The following is a 25252-nucleotide window of genomic DNA, read 5'->3' as shown; positions in this document are numbered from 1 at the left end:
GAACTTGTGATTGGGATGGTCACCATGCAGTATGATTAGGGTCCATCCTCTGTGGACCATGAATAGCCACAGAAAGTTGAATGGCAACTACTTTTTTGTGTGTGTGTGTGTGTCTGTGCATGTGCAAGCTTTACCCACACCTCTCACTCATCATAGAAATAAAGTGATATACAGTGGACCACACACAGTCAAGTGCCCCCCCCACCCTGTCAACCAAGCTGGAAATGGCACACACACACACACACACACACACACACACACACACACACACACACACACACACACACACACACACACACATACACACACATACACAAACACACACACCTCCAAGGATGTTGAGATAATGTGGAGAATGGATTCTGTGGTGTTGAATGTTGAGGGGGTTACTGAGGGGGGGATGTGTTCCAGAGAGAGGCCAGTTATGATCTTAGGAACCCCTAGCGTGTGTGTGTGTGTGTGTGTGTGTGTGTGTGTTTGCACTTTTCTATACAAAGCCGTTGCAAATCAATGTGCTGTGTAAGGTTTCAAAAGGTTTTAACTAGCAAGTGTTGTCGTCTTTGCTATTAGATCGTGGAATTTAATGAAAGTGCTTCACTCAGTGTGTGTGTGTGTGTGTGTGTTTGTGTGTGTGTGTGTGGGTGTGGGTGTGTGTGTGTGTGGGTGTGTGTGTGTGTGTGTGTGTGTGCGTGTGAGAGTCTAGTCACTTAAGATGATTCTCTGTAGACTGTTGCACCCTGTGGGCGTCTTTGTTTATGACAGATCTGCATCACTCTGACTGCTTATCTGTCTCTTTCCATTCCGTCGTTCTTATCCCATTGTGTGTCATTGCGTATGTGTGTGTGTGTGTGTGTGTGTGTGTTTGTGTGTTTACATGCCAGGGCTGACCTCTCTCATCCTGTCCTTTAATCTGACCCGGTGGACTGAGTCAGCAGCAACAGTGTGGGAAGCGTTTAGAGATCAGACTGCTGGAAGGCTGTGTTGTGAACGCAGCACAGGCACCCTCATTCCAGTAAGCAGTGTGTAACAAAAAGCTTCCTCCTGGGTTGTGGTCAGGAGCTGCATGGGTAGTCTTGTATCATTTTGCAATAGTGTAAATTTCAACAATAAATCGTATTGGTGTACTGGAAATATGTCGTTCGCTGGACGCTTTCATCCAAAGTGTCTCAGTAACACAAAGGTGTGTATTTTTAGCATGGGTGGCCCCAGTGGAAATAACAATGCACGGAAGCTTCAAACAGATGAAGAAGAATGTGCCTTAAACTTCACACAGGTATTGATGTTCATAAATATGTCATCCATCCGCAGAAAAAGGAACCTGTACAGCAGCTGGTTAGAACATCAATTCTTATTGTTATATTGTTATTTGACGGTGTATCTTTTCACTGAAAGATACACTTTCAGCCCATGAAGTACATCTTTGATTCAGTGAATCATATTAACTCCAGCTGATGGTGTTTTTTAATTGTCACTTGGTACCAAGTGTTGTCCGAACATGATGTGGTGGTGGCACGTAATGTGATTATTGCACCATGGAAACAATGACAACAAGGCAACAAAACTACGTTGGGTTTAAAAAAAAAGTATGTTTGTTATGTAACTTAAGTTACGTATGTTAAGTAAAGAAATCAATGTTTACTTTCAGTTTTGCACGGGACACGAACTGAGGTCTCCTGGGTGAAAGTACCGTGTTTGTTTGACACATCCACCTCCCCCCCCGACCTCCCTTTGAGACAGGGCTTGGCTTTCTATTGGCAATGTTTCTATGGTGCTGGCACGGAATGTGGCATTAAGAAGTCATGGTGATTATACAGTAGGTTTTTTTGGCTAAAAGCAGCTGCCTGCTGGGACTGGAAACAGCCCCATGAGAGCAGCTAAAAAGCTCCACAGAACATGTGGGGTCTGATGATAATTTTGCCTGGGTTTGTCACTACAAGCAACACGTTTCACATTTCAAATGCATTCCATCCATTGTCATTGCAGTTTTAAAGCCCCTATGTGTCCACCAGTGCTTATATCCACAATCATTAACCATCAACAACCCAGCGTTATCTCAGACATCCGTGCATGAAGAACAGGGCCCTGATGAGTAGTCACCACAGACACAGTTAAATGCTTCTATTCACGATATCATGCTAATATATCCAAATGGCTTGGAATTAGCTTCCAGCGTATTGAATCTCTTTCTCTTCCCCTCATGTTTGTCTGCCCTACACCTGGTTTACTTTTTATTAATGGTCGTAGGAAGCAAAAAAGAAATGTGGGTGGGTGCTAGTCAGTGATAACAACCATACAGTAGCACCTTGGCTTTAATATCAACACATAGCAGTGGCACAACTAGCTATTCTCTTTGGCCAGGATTCAAAGAGCTGCTAACACTGGTTGATTGATGTTAACATTAGTGGAGCGAGCTAGCTAGCCTAGCAAAAACGTCAGATAACTGTTAAAGCAACACTAGAGAACTTTTCCCGCTTCGGTCCCCCTACAGGTTGGAAGCGGAATTGTCCATTACTTTACATTACATTATGCAAGTTTGCCAGATCGGGTAGCGCGAGCTGTAGTTCCAATGAGACAACTTGTAGGGGGACTGAAGTGGGAAAAGTTCTCTAGTGTTGCTTTAACGTTATAACAACATAGTGTAAGTGCAACCATAATTTAATACTGCAACAAAGACTACTGTACATAATGCCTTTTAAAAAAAACAACAGGCGAAAAAATGATGAACGTTCACTTACATCCCAGCTTGTTTAGTGACAGTGTGAGAGTTCACAGCCAGAGCCACCTGAGCAGCAGATACGCTAAGATGCTGAATGAACCTAGCTATGTCGCGGGAGTGCAGAAGCAGGTGCGAGTAGTGAAAACACGGAATGGAGTTTGATGTATTTGGGCATTCCTCGAGTTGAATGGATTTGACTGACGGCACTCTGAAAAGTGAACAGACAGATGCGCTGAATTAGAGACGGTAAAAGTGAGTGGGTCCGATATCATTGGTCTCAAAAAGTGGGTCTTGTCCCACCCACATAAAATGGTCACGACGGCCATATTTAACATTAGTTCCATCGGGGATATGCTGCATGTTTTCAGTCCACCCAAAAGGAAACAAACTTCTACCCGACCAGCTGTGTTTGTGTTGTGCACATGCCTCCCACTGCAGCAGACGCTTGATTTAAATGAAACTAGTCATGGTGTTGATTGAAGCTATAAACAGTGCAGTAAGAAATATATTCCTTAAATCATCAATACTAATTGTTGTGATTTATAATAGCTGTGATGTTAGTTGTAGTTATTCATTTTTATTCTGTTCAAGCAGGCACTCCCTTCATAAAACACTCCAACAGTTAAAAGCAAGCTATTTCTCGCCCATTTTGTTGTTTGGTGGCGTGCAACTGGCTTAATGTCAATACAGTGATGTTTCCAGAGGCTACAGGGGAGTATAATAGCTGGAAATGTTTCATCAGAGTAAAACATTAACAGTGAATATATTACATTTTAGTACAAGTAGGCCCTAAGTGCAGTCAGAACACAACTTGTCTAGAGCTGAGCAGGAAATGGACCAAAATGCAATGCAGCTAAACAGTGTGGAAAAAAAGACAAGAAACCACACATGAAACCCATATGACATGAAGGTGACATTTTAAGTTATGGGTAATCTCAAAAATTCTATGAGAGCAAACATTTTCATAACACAACACATAATTTGCACTGTAATTTACCCATAAAAGACCAAGACATGAAAGAAGAAAATCAGAGTTGAGTCATGGATGAAGACATAAAACTAGGGCTGTCAAACAATTACATTTTCTTAATCGCGAGTGATCGTTAAATTTCTATAGTTAATCGCGATTAATCACATGTTTTATCACATGATTAAAATTCTATAATTTTTTAAGTACATAATAACAATGGAAAGCCATTCTTACCAGTGGATCTTGATTGGGAATCAAATGAATGCAAAGAAAGTGACTTTATGAACTTGATTTTAAGATTTGTATTTGTTTATTATATATTTAATCTAGTCACACATTTGAATTTAACAACAACTTTGAATGCACCACGAGGCTGTAAATTACCCATTTCATTGAACGCACCGTCTGTGTTTTTCCGACAACGGCAGCTGCAGATTGTTACATCCCGGTGTTGAATCCTCTACAGTGAAATACAGACAAACTTTACACCGTTTAGCGTTAGCTGTTAGCATTGTAACCGTGTTTAATCCAGCTACTAGCTAGCGGTAGGCTAACGTTAGCTGCTGTTGAGTATAGTGTTAACTAGCGTCACGTGCAGCAATGTTTCTGTTTCCTGTAACGTCTGTTTCAGAGCATCCGAGAGAAGAGCAGAGATATCAGTGGCACCAGAATGAGGCGCCGAAATTCACGTTGCTATTCCTGCAGCAGCAGGATGTGTTACGAGGAAGTACGGCAAAATAGTAGCCTGTTAGGCACGACGCAAAGCCGAGTGAAGTGAAAATAAATTAATAAATGGCAGCATGCGATTAACACGATTAAAAAAAATTATCGCATTATGCTCGACCCTTAATCGCAGCTGAGTGGCTATAGGCATGAAGTTAGGCATTGACATTGAGTGGTTAAGGTTAGGATAGCCCATTGCTCAGGGGATCTGAGCGCTGAAGCATGGACGCCTGGCCAATCCTAGCGCTTCAATGCTACGCAGGGTGTTTCTGGCAAAGAAAAGCAGTGGAATTCAATAGGTGTCAAACACCCAGTCCAATTTAACATGTTGGCCTCATGTTTGGAAAGCGCCTGGTTGATTTTCCGGGCAGGTTGAGAGAAAGTAGGTTTAATGATAAGTCAATCACAACAATTTATCCTTAAAGAACTCCTTGGCCAGCACACATTGATTATCTATCAGTATGGATGCGTGAGGGGTGGGTTGTCCAGTGTGTCAAGGCTCTGCGGGAGCTGCAACATCACTTTCAGGCGCAGTTTTGGCTTGTAAACCTCTCTGAACCCGGCTGTTGGCATGCAACACAGCCCTCCCTCGCCTGCAGCAGCTGGGGCATCGCTCCACCCGGGCCTCATTCTTCTTCTTCTGAGCTTATTGCCGCGGGCAGAGCTGCAGTCGCTCCTTATGTTCAGCTTGAATTGATAAGTCATCTCTTTAAGAATCACTTCACGTCCCCTCTTCCTCCATCTTCCCTCTTGTTTGGCGTGTGTCTGATGGAGCTGCTGTGTCTGACTCATCTGTCTTCATGTGGCACTGTCTCGCAAAATAAACCGAGGGCACTGTAATATTCAGCTCTGTTTCTCACATCTATTATCCGACCCCGGCGGGTTTGATCCTTGGCCTCTTTACTGTGGGTTGGTGATTTTCAAAGTGGAAGGCTTCTCGAAGATTGCAGTTACTGTTAAACTTTCCAGATACAAAAGGCTTATAGGCGAGAAGCTAAAATGTAATGTAAATGCATTAGCAGCTGTATATCTAAGATTCCCTCAGGCTTAATGAGTCCAGCTTCACAGCAAACTTTATGAAGAAGAGTTTTTCTAAAAGCTGGTGCGGGTGGGAAAAACACACACACACACACACACACACACACACACACACACACACACACAGAGAAGTTTTAGCACTGAATGTATTCATTAATATTCTCAGTGTGAAGAACAGCTGAAGACTGAAGGTGACCTTTTGTTAAATATATAAGAATTAGAATATCTAGTCTCATCCCACAATTAAATATCTGCTATTTGAACAGTGTGGTCTCTGCTTTTAGTGAAATGATTGCAGGCAGAGCGTAAAATGGATTATTAAAGATAATAAGGATATAATTAACCCTCTAATTCAACGATAAGGACATTTCAGAAATGTCCTCCTTTATTGTGTTAATGATCATGCAGCAAAAACCTGTCAAACAATATGACCTGACCTGTTCCATACTTCTATCTACCTATCTAGCGCCATCATCAGGTTAAAATCCCAAATTGTCCAGTACTTTGGTTTACCACCAAATACCTGAAAAACTATTGACATTCCCACCAACCACAGCTGTACTTTGCATTTAGTGCTGACAGCCCCCACATGTCATCATTTTTACTTCTTAATATCTCCCAGCTTGCTTGAAGGAATCCCCCGGCTAAAAAAGCCCATTAATTAATTACGACCCCTCATCCACTCTGAGCGTTTCTCCAACTTTAGATGTTTTATGCATAAGACCCTGGTGTGCGGGCATACATGACAAATTTGACTCTGTAGTTTGTTGAGAGTCAAGTAGCTTTGTTGCTGACGTGCATGGTCTTTTATTTTTTTCTCCCAGCATGCCTTCTGTGTCCACCTTTGTCTTGCCTTGTCTGCCGACCTGTGATGGCTTTCGGGTGGCAGCTCGACTTGTCAGCTTGCCGTCAAGCCTCAGGGATCAGATACCTTCCGTCTGATCCCAGGGCATTCTTCTTCTTCACTTAGCTTATGTTGGCTTCCATTCACACTTTTTATTGCAGGGTGGAGTGTCGGGAGCTGGCGGATAAGAGACATGAAGTATGCTTTGAGAGAGGAGGTTCAGTGAGTTCATTCTGATCTCTCCGGTCTGCCTATCTGTATCTGGGCAGAAGTCTCCCCCCCCCCCCTGCAGTGTTTGGGTCCCGTGTTTTTTTTTTTTTTGCAGCGTCTGCCCCGGTGCCCCAGTCAGCGTTTCTCATGTGACTGGGTCGTTTCCACGCTTGGCTACCTTCAGACTGAATTGGCCCACGGTTGACCGCATTTCACCGCTGGTCCATTTCCACTCAGTCAGATTGTGTATATGTGTGTGTGAGTGTGTGTATGCCCCAGGGGAGGGGTGTACTATAAACAGTCATCACATGTTGACTTCCTGCCATCCATCAAAGCCTTGGGCTCCATTAAGTCCACGTTTCCTCCGTCTCCCAACGTCTTCTGAAACCATTATTGCATTACAAACTTCTGGATGTACTTTGGTTTGGTTTGCGTATATTATTTGTTACTTGCTAATTAAATAATAGCTCTGCAAAACACCCCTTATTTAAAGGCAGTAATCATGTACCATGGAGTTTCCCTACCAATAAAATGCCTCTAATCTCAAACAAAATGTCAATCTTTAGCATTAAAAAGGAGACTTTTTTCTGCCTCTAAATGTCTGGCATGAAAATCTTCAAATGTAAAGCCATTTAGTTGACCCTTTGGTATGTGCACGTTTCCACTATGTGTCTGATTCATGCTTTTCTAACCGTTTCTGAGAAGAAATGCATGCTGCCTGGCAACCCACCATGTGCTGTTGGTGTCATAGTGGAGTCACAAAGAGTTAAGTAAACGTCTGTGGTCTGGTTTCTATCTTAAGGCTACCGGGTATGAATTCCTTTCCTTTTAAGTTAAGGGAATGTTGAGTCAGGCAGTAAGAGGGCAGCAATGACTCAGGGGTCCTGAGACACTGGCAATAAGCAGATGTGGAAGTTGGGAGGTGATGTCATGGATTTAAAGGGTCAAATCCCCCCAAATTACAAACGCAAAGCTCTTACGTGCCGCTAGTGGAATCCAGCCAAGCAGAGAGTTGTGGTGGTTTCACATGTTTAGGTTTTGAGGTATTACAGTCTTTGAGTCTCTGAGATATTGTAGTATTGTAGATATAAGTGTTTTTTTTTCAAGGTTGAAGGGAAGACAACACAAGGGTTAAACGAGCCGTCAGAACTTCCGTACGGTTGTGATATCACAACTGTACTATATATAGGTAGAAAGTGACGCTACAGTGCCGTTACAGTCATTCCCCGGCTGCAATGACGATGCAGAGGCACTGAGAGCGCAACTTCAATGCGTTCTTCAGGAAGTTACATGCACAGGAGTGGGGTGAAACAATTTAAAACGGCACCCAACAATATACAGGCCTACAAGTCCAGCTGAAATGATTAGACCATAGAACACACAACTGTTTGGATTTTTCTGCATCGAGCACTTTTACTTTTAACACTTTAAGTACATTTTCCTGATGATACTTGCATACTTTTACTTAAGTAACATTTTCAATGCAGGACTTTTACTTGCAACAGAGTATTTTTACTGTGTGGCGTAAAGGATCTGAATACTTTTTTCACTGCTGCTGCTCGGTGACTGGATATGAGCCCCGCCAGGTTTCTTCTTCACCCCGCCTCCTCCTGACCCACTGCGTCTGCCTGCCGCTGTGCTTTATGCTCCAGTGTGCTCAGTGACGCCTCTGATGTGTTAAAGCAGTTCTGAAAAGCCCACTTCACTCTTTCTTCTGTTATGATGTAGATGTTTTGGAAGCTGTCAAGGGATATCTTTGTCTGCTTTTTGCATTCTGACAGTACTTCTCTTCTCCTCTGCCTATTATTACCACATACAGTTCGAATCACTTCATTTGCCAGCTACAAAGAATGTAGTGGAGTTTGCTTTGGTGAAGTTGGTGCAGAAACATATTGACAGCACATTGTACAGGACTACACAACCCATTCTGACTCCCAACTCGTAACTCAACGCTTGGTCAGTGGCTCTCAGCGTTGGATACCGACGCAAACATTTTGTACAGACCTTTCAGCGTCTGTACGGAACGCACCTGGCAGAGCAGCAGCTCGACCGCGGCGCTGTAAGATGACGTAGTATTAAGAGCAACAATGGTAGCGTAGTATGAAAGACCAAAAATCGATTTTTCGGTCTTTCATGGATGGGTCAAACAACACAGAATCTTCACCCAAGAGACCGGGGTTTCTGTCCTGTTCTTGTCCCGCTTGTCACTGAAACGTACCCCTAACCCTAACCCTACCCATGATCTTTTCCTAAACCTGACTGTCCCGTGCTCTGGTTTATTGGCATTTCTTTTAAACAATCACAATCCTCTTGGGCAGCGCTAGGCGTCGGACGGAGCCACGGTGCCTCTGCAAAATAGGCTTTGGGAAGGAATTTGTTTTGGTGGAACATGTGTACGTTCAAAAGTTGTTTTAGTCGTGCAACAGAACGACTAAAACAAGTAAGTAAGAATGACTTACACAAAGAAAGGGCAAGGTGACGGACATCCGGCGGAATTTCCGGTGGCAATCCCGGAAGTGGAATCATCAGTATCAGTATCATTATATATATCAGTATACTGATCATAAGTATAGACTGCACTCCTCCTGACTCTGTCTCGGAGCCCGAGGTGAGGACTGTCCGAGCCGTAATTGCTTGTGAATTATCGTTATGTTAGTAATCATCATTAAGGGGATTACACTGAGGAAGAGACACCCAGCCAATCATTACTGGAGACTTGATTGGTTTCACACACACACACACACACACACACACACACACACACACACACACACACACACACACACACACACACACACACACACACGCTTCCCAAAGTTCTTATTGAGCTTTGTTAAACAAAATTGTGCCAACATTGCTAATCACCTGTATCTGTACTTCTCTGCTCTGCTTGTATTGTTCATTTAAATCCCCATTAGCCTGCAGCACTTCAGTTTTGTGTCGAGTGATAACAACCCTACACACACTTACACACACACTCACACACACACACACACACACACACACACACACACACACACACACACACACACAGCTATAAAGAAGTGGTGTATGCCAGTGTTTAGACCCAATCAACCCTGCGTGTGAGTGTGTGTTGGCTGTTGTGCGGGCGGCCCAGCGTGAAGTGGATCTCCGCCCTCTCCCACTGTGAACGTAAGATTAGCGACAATTTAATCCTCCTCCAGCGGCCCATAATCTTTTGCTGATAGATGGCGGCAGATGTTGTGCGTGATTGCAGGACTTTACTGAGCATGTGCCGGAGCGGGGGCCTGCTGTTTACAGGGCGCCGTGTTTGCCTTCAAATACAATATGATGCAGTGTAACCGACTGCAGTATACAGTAGCGTCACATTAGGTCACTTTAAGAGAGACAGAATCAACAACTGACAGTCTCAACAAAAAACAGACATTATGAGGTTTACCAAATTGGTATTTACTGCACTGTTGGGTGTGTTATTTACTTTGTACAACCCCTGTTTGTCTCGCTCTATACTGTATAATATGTGTCAAATAAGTGACAAACGTGACATTTTGGACTTAAGTAAAAGTTAAAGCCAAACAAATCTTTAAGTTTACTCTTACTCACAAATAAAGCTTGCATTAAAGAGTAACTACCGGTTTGTTTTTTTAAACCTGGACCCTATGTTCCTATGTTTTTGTGTCTAAGTGACTGATGGTGACAACAGTCTTTGACATTGGTCCAGTATTAAGCGAGATCGCTGCAGTCGGCAGCAGAGAAACAAGCTACAATGTAAGGTAAAATAACAATTCTCTAGCTTGTATTTACCTTCACAGAAGGGCTCGTTTTGCTGCTGACAGGCTCAGATTAATATGCTAAGTGTCTGACAACATTATGGAAAGGAGAACACCTAGTTTGCCAATTTACATGTAGAAATACGCTGGCACCGTACACATTAAAAGTACTGCTTTTTTAAATGGAGTCTGGTGGGTTTGGTGCTAGTGACTTCAGAGCTGTTTCTGGTTAAACAGAAAGGTATTAAAGAGGTTTTAAAGGTCTATCTCTGCAGGGATACTTTCCATAATGTTTTCAGACACTTAGAATAATAATCTGAGCCTGTCAGTGGCAAAAACAGCTTTTAGTGGACCAAATTGGTGATGCACATTTGCCCCAGAGGGTTACATTGCAGCCTGTTCTGTGGCTGCCGGTTACAACATTGTTTTTCTCATCAGTCACTTACACACAAAAACATAGGAAAAAAATCCGAAATTACCCTTTAAAGGTTGAGTCTGCCTTTCTCAACACCCAAACAAAGACACCCCTCCCATCAGCGCTCCTTTTTTACCATCCCTCTTCCACCCACAGCCTTTTTTCTTTATACATCATGGCCTTTCCCCTGTCCTTTGCACAAGCACCAACTGAATTTACAAAGCCAGGGCTGTGTTTGAACACCAGATTTTTTTCAGGGCACACACAGAAAGGGCAGCGAACAAACCATGAGGAGATATTGGTAGATATTGACAAAAAGTGTATTGTATTAGAATCGCTGACTGAACCTTTAATAGATGTTTGGGCCACTGGGAGTCAGCAGAACCAGTGGTGTAATCTACGTGATACGCAGGTATACGCAGTATACCCACTAAGAAAGCTCCAGGATTTCCATATACCCACTTAAAAATGGCCAATGATACGCAACAACATACTTTCCGTTATGATTTAAATATATTTTGAAATGTCATCTGTGTTTTTCATCTTCACATAGGCTAAATAAAGGTATTTCCACCGTAAATTGGTGCATAAAAGTGTATCAGAATGAAGGAAATGAAGTCGTTGATGCTCAAACGACTGGGGGAGGACACCCAGACCCCCCACTATGATATGCGGTAGATTCTGGCCAATATATATACAGTACAGTACACCCAATACATTACATTCGACTACCCCACTGAGCAGAACGGTCTGTAAACGCATCACTGACAAAGTTGATATAAACATGTTGCACATCCAGCAGACACAGCATTAGCATTCATATAGAATCGTGTTTGCATCTGCCTGATGAAAGTCTCCTTTTCCTTTTACAAAAATGTAAGACCCAGCTTGAAATTAACAACCTTTTACAGTTACTTCTTAGCAAACAGGATGGTCAAAACAAGGAAAGGACAAAAAAAAAAAAAGGAAGCCCACAAGCAAATAAAGAAGAGAGACGGAGGATGTACACTTTAACACACACACACACACACACACACACACACTTTATTCAGAGCTCTCTGATGTTTGTCACTGCTCATGATTTACGACATCAATTTCCTTGAATCCTGTGTGGCAGAGGCATGTTTGGGTGCTGTTCTCGTTTGTGTCACTGTTTTGTCCTTTTCGCTTTCAAAGCCAACAAAGAGATTTTGTTGGATGTTTTAAGTAAATTGTTAAATCCGTCTGTGTCTGACCTTCTCGGGGCACAATGCAGTATCATTTAGAGGCAAGCCGAGTTTTACTCGGAAGCACTTTAAATGTTCCCTCTGGTTCTTAGTGGATGACAGAGAGCTCTCATTGTTGTATTGAGCTGGAAGCTTCCCAGCTTCTCCCCACCTGCCTTTAAAAAATGCACTAATAAACTTGAAATCGAAGCGAATGGTGACAGGGAGGGAGGAGAGGAACAGGGCTGCCAGTGAGACAGTATCCCTGCTAAGTCTGTTGAAAGCAGAGTATGAAAGCTGCTGTGTGTGGATGTTTGTGCACAGAGCCTCTCTTCCCTTTCAGGGTGCACGGGGCACAGGAATCTGACTGGGCCGCTGGCTTAAAGTTATATCTTCAATCACGAAATTCTAGCAAAGTATTGATTATTTGGTAGTTTCTGAAAGGCTGACTTGAAATGAAAATTAAGAAAATGACATTTTCTGAATAAAATCTTCCCAACTGAACATGCATGCACTGGAAATGTTTGAAACTCCATAGGCTACGGGTGTCATGAAATGTTGACCGGTTGGAGCTTTAGAAACAATATCAAAAAAAGTTCAAATGTTTTTAAATGTTCATCCACTGCTTGTGACTTGCTTGATTGAGAGTTGCAGTTGAAGCTGAAGCACTTGGAGTGGAGTCGAAGTGTAACTTTGAGTGCTGAGCGAGTTGGAAGTGTCAGTTTAAGTGTCAGCTGAAGATGAATTGCTGCAATGTGCTGGGGATTGAGTTGAAGTGAAAGTGCTGAAAACAGTCAAACTGTTCAGTATAATCACTGAACACAGTCGCGGATCACAGAACGCTCCTTTATGAGATGAAAGCAGTTGAAGTATCAGTTGAAGAGGAGATGGAAGATGAAATTAGTAAATCTTCTTCTTGTCCCAGATAGCGAAAGCCACATTATCTTAAAATGCAGTTCCTCTGCTGACCACTAGATGTTTGCACATGAAAATGTACAAGATACAGCTCTGTGCATTAAATGTACATTTTTAGTAACTTCCTCTGGAAGTAAAAGGGCGTTATGGTTACATTTCAGCACTTGTGTTTCCCCTCATCATCAAGACACTTCATCTTGCATTATAGAATGCTGTCTGTAGCATCAAAAATGTACATTTTCACAAGAATGAGTGGGAAGGTAACTTTCCTGTCCACAAAACTAGCCTCAAATTTTGTAATACTTGAGGTCTATTAGCACATCATCATGAGTGTGTTTGTACTGCAGCAGCGCCCAGTCGATACCTGTCAGCACTGAGGAAATGAACAGCTCTGCTTTCCCATGCCCTTACCTGATTCCAGACCTGAGGAATCCGGCCAGCCGGTGCAGGTGAGAGGATGGTTGAAGGGTATTGGTTTCCATGGTTACGACTCAGTTCCCACCAACCAATGAGCCAGGTGTTGGCAGAGGACTACGGGTGACCTTATATTCCCGTTGATTGGGTGGGCGTACACTGGTGGTTTTCAGCTTCGTTGTACAGGTCCCAGTGGCTTCAGTGTGTGTGTGTGTGTGTGTGTGTTTGTGTTTGTGTGTGTGTGTGTGTGTGTGTGTGTGTGTGCGTGTGTGTGTGATGAACAGTCAAAGGCAGCAGACAGAGCACAGACAGGATTACTGACGGATTAAAACAGTTCAGTCCGAGTCTGCTTGCTGTCGGTGTGTATGATGTGTGTGTTTTGGTAAATACCTGGAAGCATCAGAGCAGACCAATGCACAGCGATAAGGCCGGTGTGGACAGATTTAATTTACTTGTAGGCCTATGTCAGTGTGTGTGTGTGTGTGTGTGTGTGTGTGTGTGTGTGTGTTTATTTATAGGTGTGAAGTTCGGCACCATGTGAGGACAAAAGGATTTAAAAAGATGAGCTTTTCTGTTTTCTCCAAATGTGGTCAAATCAGCATAAACCTTCACAGACAATTGTTTCACTTTGAAACTGGTTGAAACACCCAGAAAGATGAGGATTGGAGCCACTGTTTGGCTTCCAATTGAAATGGTCACATAAGTTCAACTTTGACCCTTAAGCTTGATTTATACTACTGCGTAAAATCTACGCCGTGGCTACGTACGTAGGTATTTGGAGACACAACCCTACGCCGGACCCTACACCGTAGCCTGACGTGCACCTCTCGAAAAATGTAACTACACGTTGTGGCGACAGATGTCGCTCGGCCGTGGCTTGGTAGCGTTGCATTTCCCCCAACTCATTTACTGTTTCTCCTTCTCCAAAAACAACATGAAATCAAGGAGAGGGTTAACTTTTCCTGCTACAGATGGGACAGGGGAAGGTGCCATGTCATTTCTCCGACGCTCCATTGTTCCGACCAATAACCCGAAAAATTCCCTTTGGTCCTACAGCCCAATAGTCAGACGTCCCTTTGTTTTGAAAAAAAATAAACCCTCTGACCAATTGGCTATCCTAACCTTAACCTCTCGAGGTCAATGCCTAACCCCAACCAATCGGGCTGCTTCGTAGGGAGGGACTTGCCTAGAAGTTACGTGGGATCCAGCAAAAGCCTATATGGTTTTTAATGTTAAACTAGTTGCTAAGGCTACCTGTTACAATATGTCAGAGCTGTGGCGTTCAATTTTTCAAACTGATCTTTTGACAACAACAAAAAACTTTAGAAAAAAAACTTTATCGATTTATTTAGCAATGGATTTGAATTCCAGGCTAAATGGTATGCATGCTATGCATATTTCCAGCATGTACCAGGTTCTACAAGATCTATTGGAGGGTTAGGGCTATTTATGAGCATTGAGGCTGTTCTCATTCGTACATATAGCTACTGAAGGTAAAGCACTGTAATTGGTATGTATTCCACGTATTTATTGCTGTATGCACCGCATTGACTGCTGTTGTATAAGAGCAGTTTTCATACGATATCATACAAACTCGTTCATGAGAATGCATTGGTGCAATACATTCTTTTTGCACAACTCTTGGTTACACTTTACTTGAAGGTATCTACATAAGAGTGACATGACAGTGTCATGAACGTGTCATAAACATTATAAACAAGTCATAAACGTTTATGACATAACGCTTCTTTTAGTAAGTGTCATTTGGTTTTTGTCATGACAAGTTATGGTTAGGGTTAGAGCTAGGGTTAGGGTTGACTGTGTCATGACATTGTCATGTGTTCATGACAGTTACATGTCACTCTTATGTAGATACCTTCAAGTAAAGTGTTACCCAACGTTTTACAAATGAGAGGCCACCCAATACTGGCATCTTATTAAATTCCAGATTTAGTCTATAGCAAAGCATCCTTTCTCAGTGCACTGAATCTAACTGCAGCGTGTCGCTTCAGGGAAGGAACAGATGACTGGAAGTGCTGAATGTGTTGGTGTTCACACTTAGCACAGAGAAGCCTGCAGCCTGATTCATTTTGGCATCCGTCGTCATTAGCAGCGGGCTCACTGGTGCTAGCAGATAACTATCACCACGGCTCTGTGACCCATCAGTCGCACGCGGCGCATGCACGCACACACACACACACACACACACACACACACACACACACCAGGACTGAATACTCATTACCTTGAGCTCCACCTCCAGCCTGTGTCCACAGTAATCAGTAATCACCACTGCTCTGCTGATTCAGCCTGCGGTGGAAGTGTGCGCGTGTTTGTGCTTTTCAGTGTGAGCGAGCCTAAAGAGCAGATATTCCATGATTGCATTATTGCACTGTGAGCTCCCGTCTTCAGAGAAAGCAGTAATTGCCTGTTTGCATCGTCCAGGTTTTGAACTTCATTATTAAATACCAGTTTCAGCAATACGGCTATCAATCACGCTTTACGTGTGTGGATGATTGACCGTGCATGTACAGTTTGTGTGTGTGTGTGTGTGTGTGTGTGTGTGTGTGTGTGGGTGGGTGTTGAGTGTGTAAAGGCATCCCTCACCTCTCTCTAGCCTCCCCTCGGTGTTTGAAGGTCATGGCTGTCTGTTGGGGCTCGTTACGCTAACAAGCGCTCAGCTCGCTCCCCAGGGCTCCGTCAGTGGATCTGGTCTGGGCCAATAGAGGGATTACGGTTCACATACAGGGTTAGCTGGCATATCTGTGGTCAGCGGCAACCTAAGCCCACTCGACCCTTCCATTTTTAACCAGGATTTAAAAAAATAAAATCAGCAGCCCGCTGAGAAATGTGTACAGTTTTCTTTGCTTTGATGTTCCACTGATGTGAGATGAGAGTAGGAGCAGACAAACCCTTATTGATTTTTGAAGGGGAATGTGGCAACTGCTGTGGCAAAAGAAAAAAAAAAAAGATATTAAAAAATGAAAATACTGACAGTCACAGACAACATCCCTATTATGCAGATACTGAGTGTGTACTGGCTGGAAAGCAGATTTACATGTAGATTTGTAAATTGCAGTTCAGTGCAAGAGCAGGTGTGTAAATAAGCAAGATGTGGATTCTGACATTTTTATTTTTACACAATGAATGTGCAAATTCCAGCATTGTTCTACAACCCACTGCACACTGTAAATAGAGGCAACCATATTAAATGAAATAGGTACTAAATGAAATAGGTAAAACAGTGAGTGTGTTTACATGTGCACTAATATTCCACTATTATTCCGAATACAACTAATTTGATACGGGTCATGTAACATTAATAATAATCAACATTCTGAATAAGGCCTTTTTCCGAATTTAGCATTTTCCGATAAAGACATGTGGGATATGCAGGTATTATTATTATTATTCAGATTTTAGAAGCATTCTTGGGCCATGTATACAGTGAATCCGGAATAATGCGTCTCTATGGGTTTTTTTTTTTTTTACAGCAGTTTGATTACAGCCTGTTTACGGCTTGTGATCAGCTGTGTTTGTTGCTATGGATGTTGTACACAAACCAACCAGCCAATAGTTTGCAGGGCTGCGGTAGAGATGCAGGCCCAAACAAAAGCCCACATCTCTGGTCGGAAGGAGAAACACAAGGTCCTATGACATGCTGCTTTTTGGATGCTTTTATTTAGGCCTTAGTGGTCCCCTAATACTGTATCTGAAGTCTCTTTTATATAGGCCTTAGTGGTCCCCTAATACTGTATCTGAAGTCTCTTTTATATAGACCTTAGTGGTCTCCTAATACTGTATCTGAAGTCTCTTTTATATAGGCCTTAGTGGTCCCTAATACTGTATCTGAAGTCTCTTTTATATAGACCTTAGTGGTCTCCTAATACTGTATCTGAAGTCTCTTTTATATAGTCCTTAGTGGTCCCCTAATACTGTATCTGAAGTCTCTTTTATATAGACCTTAGTGGTCCCCTAATACTGTATCTGAAGTCTCTTTTATATAGACCTTAGTGGTCCCCTAATACTGTATCTGAAGTCTCTTTTATATAGACCTTAGTGGTCCCCTAATACTGTATCTGAAGTCTCTTTTATATAGGCCTCAGTGGTCCCCTTATACTGTATCTGAAGTCTCTTTCCCAAAATTCAGCCTTGGTGCAGATTTACAGCCACTAGAGCCAGTCCCACAATGAGCTTTCCTTAGGACGTGCCATTTCTGTGTCTGTAGCTTTAAATGCTATTGATGAGGAGAGAGGGGGGGGCAAGGGGGAAGGTGGGGGTGTGGCCTTGACCAACTGCCATGCTTCGCTTGTTTTCAAGCCATGATGTCTCTCTCTTTCTCATGGGTGGGACAAATTCTCTGGGCGGGCAAAGCAGAAAAGGGGGAGGTAACCTTTCCCCTTATGACGACATATAGGGAAGATTCCAGATTAGCCCATCTGAGCTTTCATTTTCTCAAAGGCAGAGCAGGATACCCAGGGCTCGGTTTACACCTATCACCATTTCTAGCCACTGGGAGACCATAGGCAGGCTGGGGGAACTCATATTAATGTTAAAAAAAAACTCATGAAGTGAAATTTTCATGCCATGGGACCTTTAAACATTATAAATTGGATATCAACAGGTTTTTGAATATACACAAACATCGCAACACCTACGTTTTGAAGAAGGTGGTTGAAGGAATGAAAGAGGGAGGCTGTACGGTTGAACAAGTCTGCCACCGGTAGTAAACTTTAAAAAAAATCCTATTTGGAATATTCACTTTCATTAGCCATGTAAACAGCTTGTCTTTTTGGGAACTAGGGCAATAAACGGAATATTATGCGATGTGCATTTCAACATAGTCAGTGTATCAACAAATAGGCCTATAAAAAAAGGCATCATTTGTTGTTTACATTGTCTCATAATGTATTACTCGTGATGTGAATGCATGCACTTAACCTCACTGTTGAGGTTTACTGATGGAGATACACTGTATAGAAATGTATCCAGTGTGAACATGCATCATTCTCATCATTCATTAGCTCTCCCGATGGCACATGTTCACCCACGGACAGGATGACGTGTGGAATAAATTGCCATTAAATCCTCGGCTTCCTCGTTAGCGGTTCATTTTCTTCCCTGTCGATCCTGTGCCGTCCTTCAGCGCTTTTCCATCCCGAGTGATTGGAGGGAGTGTGTTGGCGGGGGGGCCGAGTGTTACGCTGGCTGCTCCTACTGAGCTGCTTCCAGCAGCTACCGCGCTGTATCGAGTTGTGTAAAGAGCTGAGATCCAGCCAAACACACGCTGAACTGTGGCTTCGTCCTCTCGTGCTCTCATTATTTATCCCTGCAGCTTTCCCTCTTGCGTCAATCACAGGAATACAGCCCAGTGAAGGAGCGGCAGCTCTGATCATGGGCTTTTACTCTTCCTCATTAGAGAAATATGACAAAAACTCTTCTCTGGGTCTTTAGCAACAAAACCAATCAACAGAGTTGAACATTTGTTGAACTATGTAGGTTTAAGATGCTGAAATATATTAAGAAGAAAGGGTGTAAAAGCCAAACGAAATCTAATCTAATGCTATCTTGTATATATTCATAGTATGCATGTCCAAAACTCCTTAGCAACTTTGCTCCTTAAAAGCAAACACAATCTTCCTATTACAAATTACCTAGTCTCGCTTTGCCAGACCCTCCTCCACAGCGCTGTGAAGGAGGGTCTGGCTAGTCCACACAGCATTCCGGGATGGGAGAAAAACGTGCTCTGGTTTATTGGCATTTCTTTAAACCAATCACAATCGTCTTGGGCGGAGCTAAGCACCCAACAGAGCCGCTGCAAAATAGCCTCGGGAAGGAACTTGTTTTGGTTGAACGTGTACGTTCAAAAGTTGTTTTAGTCGTGCAACAGCACCCCTAAAAAAGGGCCAAAATTGCCGCTGATTGTAAGAGGTGTTTATGCTATGTGGTAACATTAGACTACATTCCAGTAGAAGACCTCATATTTAGAGAAAGAGTCAGTATTCTTGGGTAGAGAGATGTTCCTGAGCAACAAAGTTTCTTACTGATTCCTCGTTCATCTTCCTAGTCTTCTTTGATTAGGCTGGTTGATTTGATTTGGTGTCTCCTCTGTGTTTTGCAGTCATGCGGAGGAACCCCTTCGTGGTGGACGGCTGCTGTAGGAAAGGGTCCCGCAACGCCCTGCAGGAGCTCTACAACCCCACACAGGTAGGAGGCTAACATGCTCGCATGACTGCTCCCTCTCTTTATTTATCTCTCTGTCTATCTCTCTTGAGCCTCATCTCTTCCAATTTGTACTCTCCTCCAGCTGTCGGAGGCCCTCTGAGGCTGACCCCAGCTGACTTTAGTTTGGCTTTTTTATGTATGCCTGTCTCTGTGTGAGACATAGGTGTTATTTACAGGGGGAATTATGATATCTAATAATAATTTAATTTACATAAATAAAGACATTTGCACCATAACTTGACGCAGAAAAGGTACACATTTTTGCAGAAAAATTCACCTGAATGTAGGACATGAAGTGTTTGATATGCTCAAAATGTTGCTCAGCCCAAATGTAACGCCCTTTGTGCAAGACTGTTCACAGCTTTCCTAGTTTCTTTAGCTCACTTTATCCTAAATGTGGGTTGCTGCTCAGCCCTGACTGTGAAGTGTGCGTCCCTGCCTGAATGTTAACCTGAAAAGGACAGTCTGAGGCTGCATCTACGCTATATTTAGATTTTTAAACAGCGTTTTGAGAAAAAAAACGATCTCCTTCCACACAAGAGTTTTAGCTCCAGTAGCAGAACTAATCTCCTTCTATATTAACACGTCTGACAACAAATATCACATGACCATACGCACACACTGGGCATGCGCGTGGTGGACTGTACGTGTAGACAGGAAGCAGATTGCCTAACATTACTCTGTGGTTAAAACCATGGGTTTAAAAGTTGAAAATACAGAAAATAGAAAAAGAACAACAATGGTGAAAAGCAAGACCAGGAATCAAGAACAAATGCTTGCTCTTGGGGGAATTGTTGGAATTGTTAGGTCTTTGTAAATTATAGAGTGTGGTCTAGAACTACTCTAACTGTAAAGTGTCTTGAGAGACCGACAACGAGGTGGAACTGTTACTGAAAGGTATGTAAGCCTACCTAACCGGCAAGACTGACTGACGTTCAATCGTTGTTTCCAAAGCTCTCCCTTTTGTGCCCTTTTGGATTACAAAGCAACCCCGGAGTTTTCAAACCAAAATGGTGGCAGCAGTGTTTCCAAATGTTTTCGTTTTAGGTGTTCGGTAACGCGGCAGTAGTGCAGACACAAGGCATAAACGTCCCCCCCCTCCACATTGACCTCCCCATAAAAAACTCCAGGGGACAGCATTAGCATAATGGCTATCTATCTTCCGTCCGCTAGTCAAGGAACTTTCCAGCCTGAGGCGATGAAGCAATCTTTCAGGAATGAAAACAGACAAAAAGAGGACAGAGGTTTTGCAGAAGTCCAACAACTTACCTCTCTCAAGGACAGAGAGGAAATAGTGAGCTACTAAATAAAGTGTTGAGCATCGGCAGGTAGTATTCCTCATGTCTCTGTGAATAGACCATTATTGCTCTGTCAAAGTCTGCTCCAGCCAGTGAAGCCTCACACCATTTAGCATTCAATAATTTAGAGCTTCACCATATAGCAGCCATCTGTGAACATGACACCTGCTATAACAACATGATTGCCGGTATGAAATTAATGCATGTTATGGGTTGCGGTTTTAATGGCTTTCCTGCTTTATTGGGCAGTTTACAGTGGGAAAGGAACAGGATGGATGGCAGAATGAAATGGACATGGTGACAAAGGTCTTAGCCTGCTGAGCTGGCCAGACACCCCCTCTGTTAATGGTCACTATTAAAGCTGCACGAGGCAAGATTAAAGTAAAGACCCATATTAACATAATACATAGTAAATTAAAGTGTCCCACCCACTGTATAGATTCATCCCGTTTGACTAAAATTCTTAAAGTTATTAAAAACGGTATTGATGGTTCCACATAATTTACCCAATAAACTACAATTCTGCTGCTGACCACTTTCCATAACACAGCATATGATTTTAGGACCAGCTCCTATATCTTCCAGGCAGCTATTAGTGTTTAAGGGTAAAAAAAAAAGAAGCTTTTTTTGGCAGCCAGCTCAGTTAAGATGTGGCTGCCAAAAAGTATTGCATTCATAAGCTGTATTGTAAGAAAATCCAATTTGGAAGACATGACAAAATGATCATGCTAACTGAGTCATTGAAAACCTTAAAGCCCCTATGTGTGGAATTTCTTCGTGATTACAGCTTTCTTTCAAGTTTTTCTGATGGCATCTAGAAAGTGATCCCTGTGGAGGCGGAGGTTAGTGGGAGGTCTCCACCTCAAGGACCGGGAGAGACAGAGAAGAAAAATCTTGCATCGCTACAAATATACGTGGTGGTGCCTCAGCACCCTACTTCGCACAGTTAGAAGTAGCATAGTCTCGCTTTGCCAGACCCATGATGGGTAACAGCAGAGCATCACCTTTGTGTTGGTCCATCGGCAGGGTAAGGTTGCACACTTTGCCCAGAAACGATACCCACAGGTCAGCGGCGGTTTTGGGTTCGCCACCTCTGCGAAGGGTTAAATGCTTTGGTCTCTTCATCTCTCTCAGACTCTAAAAGTCATGTTTAAACACACAAATAACCTGGGTTTAATCCATAGACAGGTTGAATCCAATATTTAAAGCAGGCTAATATATATATATATATATATATATATATATATATAAATCTGTCTCCGTTCAGTCCCGTCTGTCACTGCGGTGTGTTTGTAAAACTCAAGATGTAACATGTTTCCTTTAAAAAATAATGTTTTTCAGCACAGACCTCAGAGTGTCCTTGCATGCATCATGAGTTTTCAAAGCAGTCCCTGCTTGAAATGATAATGTAATTCTGACAAAAAGCAAAGCGACTTAATGTTCGCTGTGATGGATTACAAATTACAAGCAAGGGAAGTGAAACCAATGGTTGCCTTGAAAGTAGGAAACAATTCACCAAACTTAATGCTATAAAAAGGTTGCGCGAGGATGAAAAGTATACACAATGTATAGTTTATGGGCTTCATCATGCAAAACCACTGGCTCCGGGGGTGGGGCTGTATATATATATATATATGTAGCTGAAGCAGAAGAACAAATCTTTCTTTAGTGGTGGTTCAGTAGCTGAAGGGAAGTGAGACAGGAGGACACTGCTGGAGGCAATGCTATCACAGTGATGGATTGCATAGTTTCTGTTCTCTCATCACTGTCCTCCTCACTATCTATCACTTACTGTCTGTCTGCCTCTTTAGTCTGCAACTAGCCCTGGTCCGTCTCTTTCCTCACACCTCTTCTGTCCTGTGCTGTCTCGAGCTTTCTCACATTTTCTCCATTGGTTTCTTTTTCTCTATTGGCCATTTATCACCGTGCGCCTTTTAAATGTATAAGGGAGGCTTTAACCCTCCTGTTGTCGTCGGGTCAAATTTGAGTGTTGTGTACAGTATACTGATGGTAGTGATAAAAAACGAAGAAAATGTTTTTTAAAAAAAAGCTTAATTTTATTTCAGTTTTGACCTGTGGGGGACGACACAAGGGTTAAGTGTTTTTTTTGGACAGCTAAGATTGGACCAGGTGTGCATGGACTCACCATAGGTTCATTTTCCGTGGAGGATTTTTCCACACGTTCTCACTTATGTGAAGTCTCATTGATATAGTTCTGTGTGTGTGTGTGTGTGTGTGTGTGTGTGTGTGTGTGTGTGTGTGTGTGTGTGTGTGTGTGTGTGGAGGGGTGGGGGGGTGGGGGTGGTGCAGCTAGAGTAAACCTTAGCAGGGTGCTTGGGGTCAGTGGTCAAGAGAGAGCTGTCACTATGTATGTGTGTGTGTGTGTGTGTGTGTGTGTGTGTGTGTGTGTGTGTGTGTGTGTGTGTGTGTGTGTACTGTGTACTGTGTACTGTGTGTTAGTGTGTTCTATTTGCCCTGTCTTTCAGAAGCATTTATTAATAATTCATAATTAATTGCAGACCTTCAGCATGGACATTTTTGCCATATTTTGGTGAGGACATTTTCACTTCTTCACTGGTTGACTTTAGGTTTCTGACTTTGGTTTAGGGTTGAGGTGACCCTAACTAAGCATGCAGTGTGTATGATGAGCTAAAGGAATAGTTTGGAAACGGCCCGTTGGTCGGCCTGTGAAGTGAACGTGGGCTGCTTCCAGAAGTCCTGACATCACAGTCAGGTTGCCATGTTTGGTACCATCGTGTTCACTCCATAGACTGTAAAAAATAATGGACGAAGCTTCCGGGTTTGAAAAGTGAAGCCAATGCGGAAGTGCCTTACACCTGCATTCTATCAAATGTTGCAAAATAAAGTCAGTTTCTATAGAAGTCTATGAGACAATAAATCTCAATAAACATTTTTGTCATCAGTTGATGGCCTCATTCACTACTTTCAAGTCTTCTTCAATACAGCATGATGTTCATTTAGTAAATTATGGCATTTTAAAACCGACAAAAAAGCAGGAGAAGCTTTAGGGGCGTGGCTACACACTGACCTGTCAATCAGGACAGAGGCTTAGCAATGCTAACTATGACACTGTGTACATTAAAATAGACCTCAACTTGTTTTGGGGTGTTGTCCGTGTTTTAATCTTAAACTCTGACCTTCTCCCTCTGTGTTTTCACTTCATCAAAGTTAACTGGAACATTTGGTCACCTAAAAAGGTATTGTTTAGGGCTCGGCCAACCAAGCTAGCTAGCTACCACTAGCATTGGCTGGTAACTTAAGGGAAAGTTTGCCGATTTTTCTGTACTCCCGTACATGCAGATGAATGGTGGCAGTACCCGGAGGTCTGCGTTTACCCGCCGGTAAATCTCCACTGGATGACTCGCTTCAAAAGGGTTGCAAATCGGCAACTTTCCCTCTTAAGCGTTTAGCTTAGCGCTGCTCCATTGCAGCCATGAACAAAACTGGCTTGGCCGTGTCATCCTCCCCAGCTCCCCCCTTTCGTCAAAACGCGTCCCATCCGGTTTCAAAAAACCAAGATGGCGGGTGGCCAAATTGCCAAACTCCTGGCATCAAAACGGCAGTCCACAAACCAATAGGTGACACCACTGATGCTACATCCACTATTTTTACAGTCTGTGGTTCAAACCCAGGGCCTTCTTGTTGTGAGGAGACAGTGCTTATTCCTGAATATGTTCAAAAATAGAATAGAATATTCCATCCATAACCACACAGAATAGTGTTGTCCACTTGAGGATGTAGGATCAGTACATATAATAAAAATGCAAATTCCTTCAACTTAAAGGTCAGAACATTTGAGTTGTTATTATGCCTGGAGCATGAATATATGTGTGCACATACAACAAACAAAGACACTGAATTAGCATTACAACCACAACTAGAGTACAAGTTTTCAGTCTCTTTAACTTAATGTACATGTAGGATCACACATCTGGATATTATTATATATTATCTGGATATTAAAGTTCTTGTTAATGCCAGGTGTAAATGCATGATACATTGTAATCATTATGCTATCAGATCAGAGGTCTGGCTCACCTTGTCATTGAATCTGTGAAGGTAATTCCGTTTACAGCTTGTTTCACATTCATGGGACAAATACCTTTCTTGGCATAAAGGATAAAATAAGCAGAGCTTATAGGGAAGCACTACAGTACATCCCTTGACCATGTGTGTTAAAAAGTCCTCCAGCTGCACCTAACCTCTGCAGATTTATGCAAATATGGCCGGTAAACGAAACACATAATGTGCTGCCTTCAAACGATGCACCTACTGCATGCAAAAACACAGGGTTAGAATATTCCACCTTTTCGTTCAACCTTGATTTATCCTCGAGAGATCATTGAGGGGCGACCCTCATTTTCAATGTCATCGAGTCAGATTACAAAGACAAAAACAGAACAACAACACAGAAAGTACAATCTTAAGAAATATAGAGAGACAATAAAACCTCCGCCGTTGGAAAATGATGCGATACATACATTAGGATAATAGGGACGCAAAAGA

General features: G+C 42.7%; 1 protein-coding gene across 3 annotated transcripts in view; it reads left to right on the top strand.

Moving 5' to 3' along the window:
* The window catches only part of chst11 (carbohydrate (chondroitin 4) sulfotransferase 11), a 94224-nt gene that overhangs the window by 43507 nt on the left and 25465 nt on the right, over positions 1-25252 (top strand). For all 3 annotated transcript variants that reach the window (XM_078281464.1, XM_078281463.1, XM_078281465.1), the window contains one exon: positions 19324-19409. In XM_078281464.1, coding sequence (XP_078137590.1) covers positions 19324-19409 — 86 coding nt within the window. The remainder of the gene's footprint in view (positions 1-19323; positions 19410-25252) is intronic.

Source organism: Sander vitreus, chromosome 23, assembly GCF_031162955.1.
Source record: "Sander vitreus isolate 19-12246 chromosome 23, sanVit1, whole genome shotgun sequence".
NCBI classification, from domain to species: Eukaryota; Metazoa; Chordata; class Actinopteri; order Perciformes; family Percidae; genus Sander; species Sander vitreus.
The sequence above is the reverse complement of the archived record's forward strand: the minus strand, read 5'-3'. Positions and strand labels throughout refer to the sequence as shown.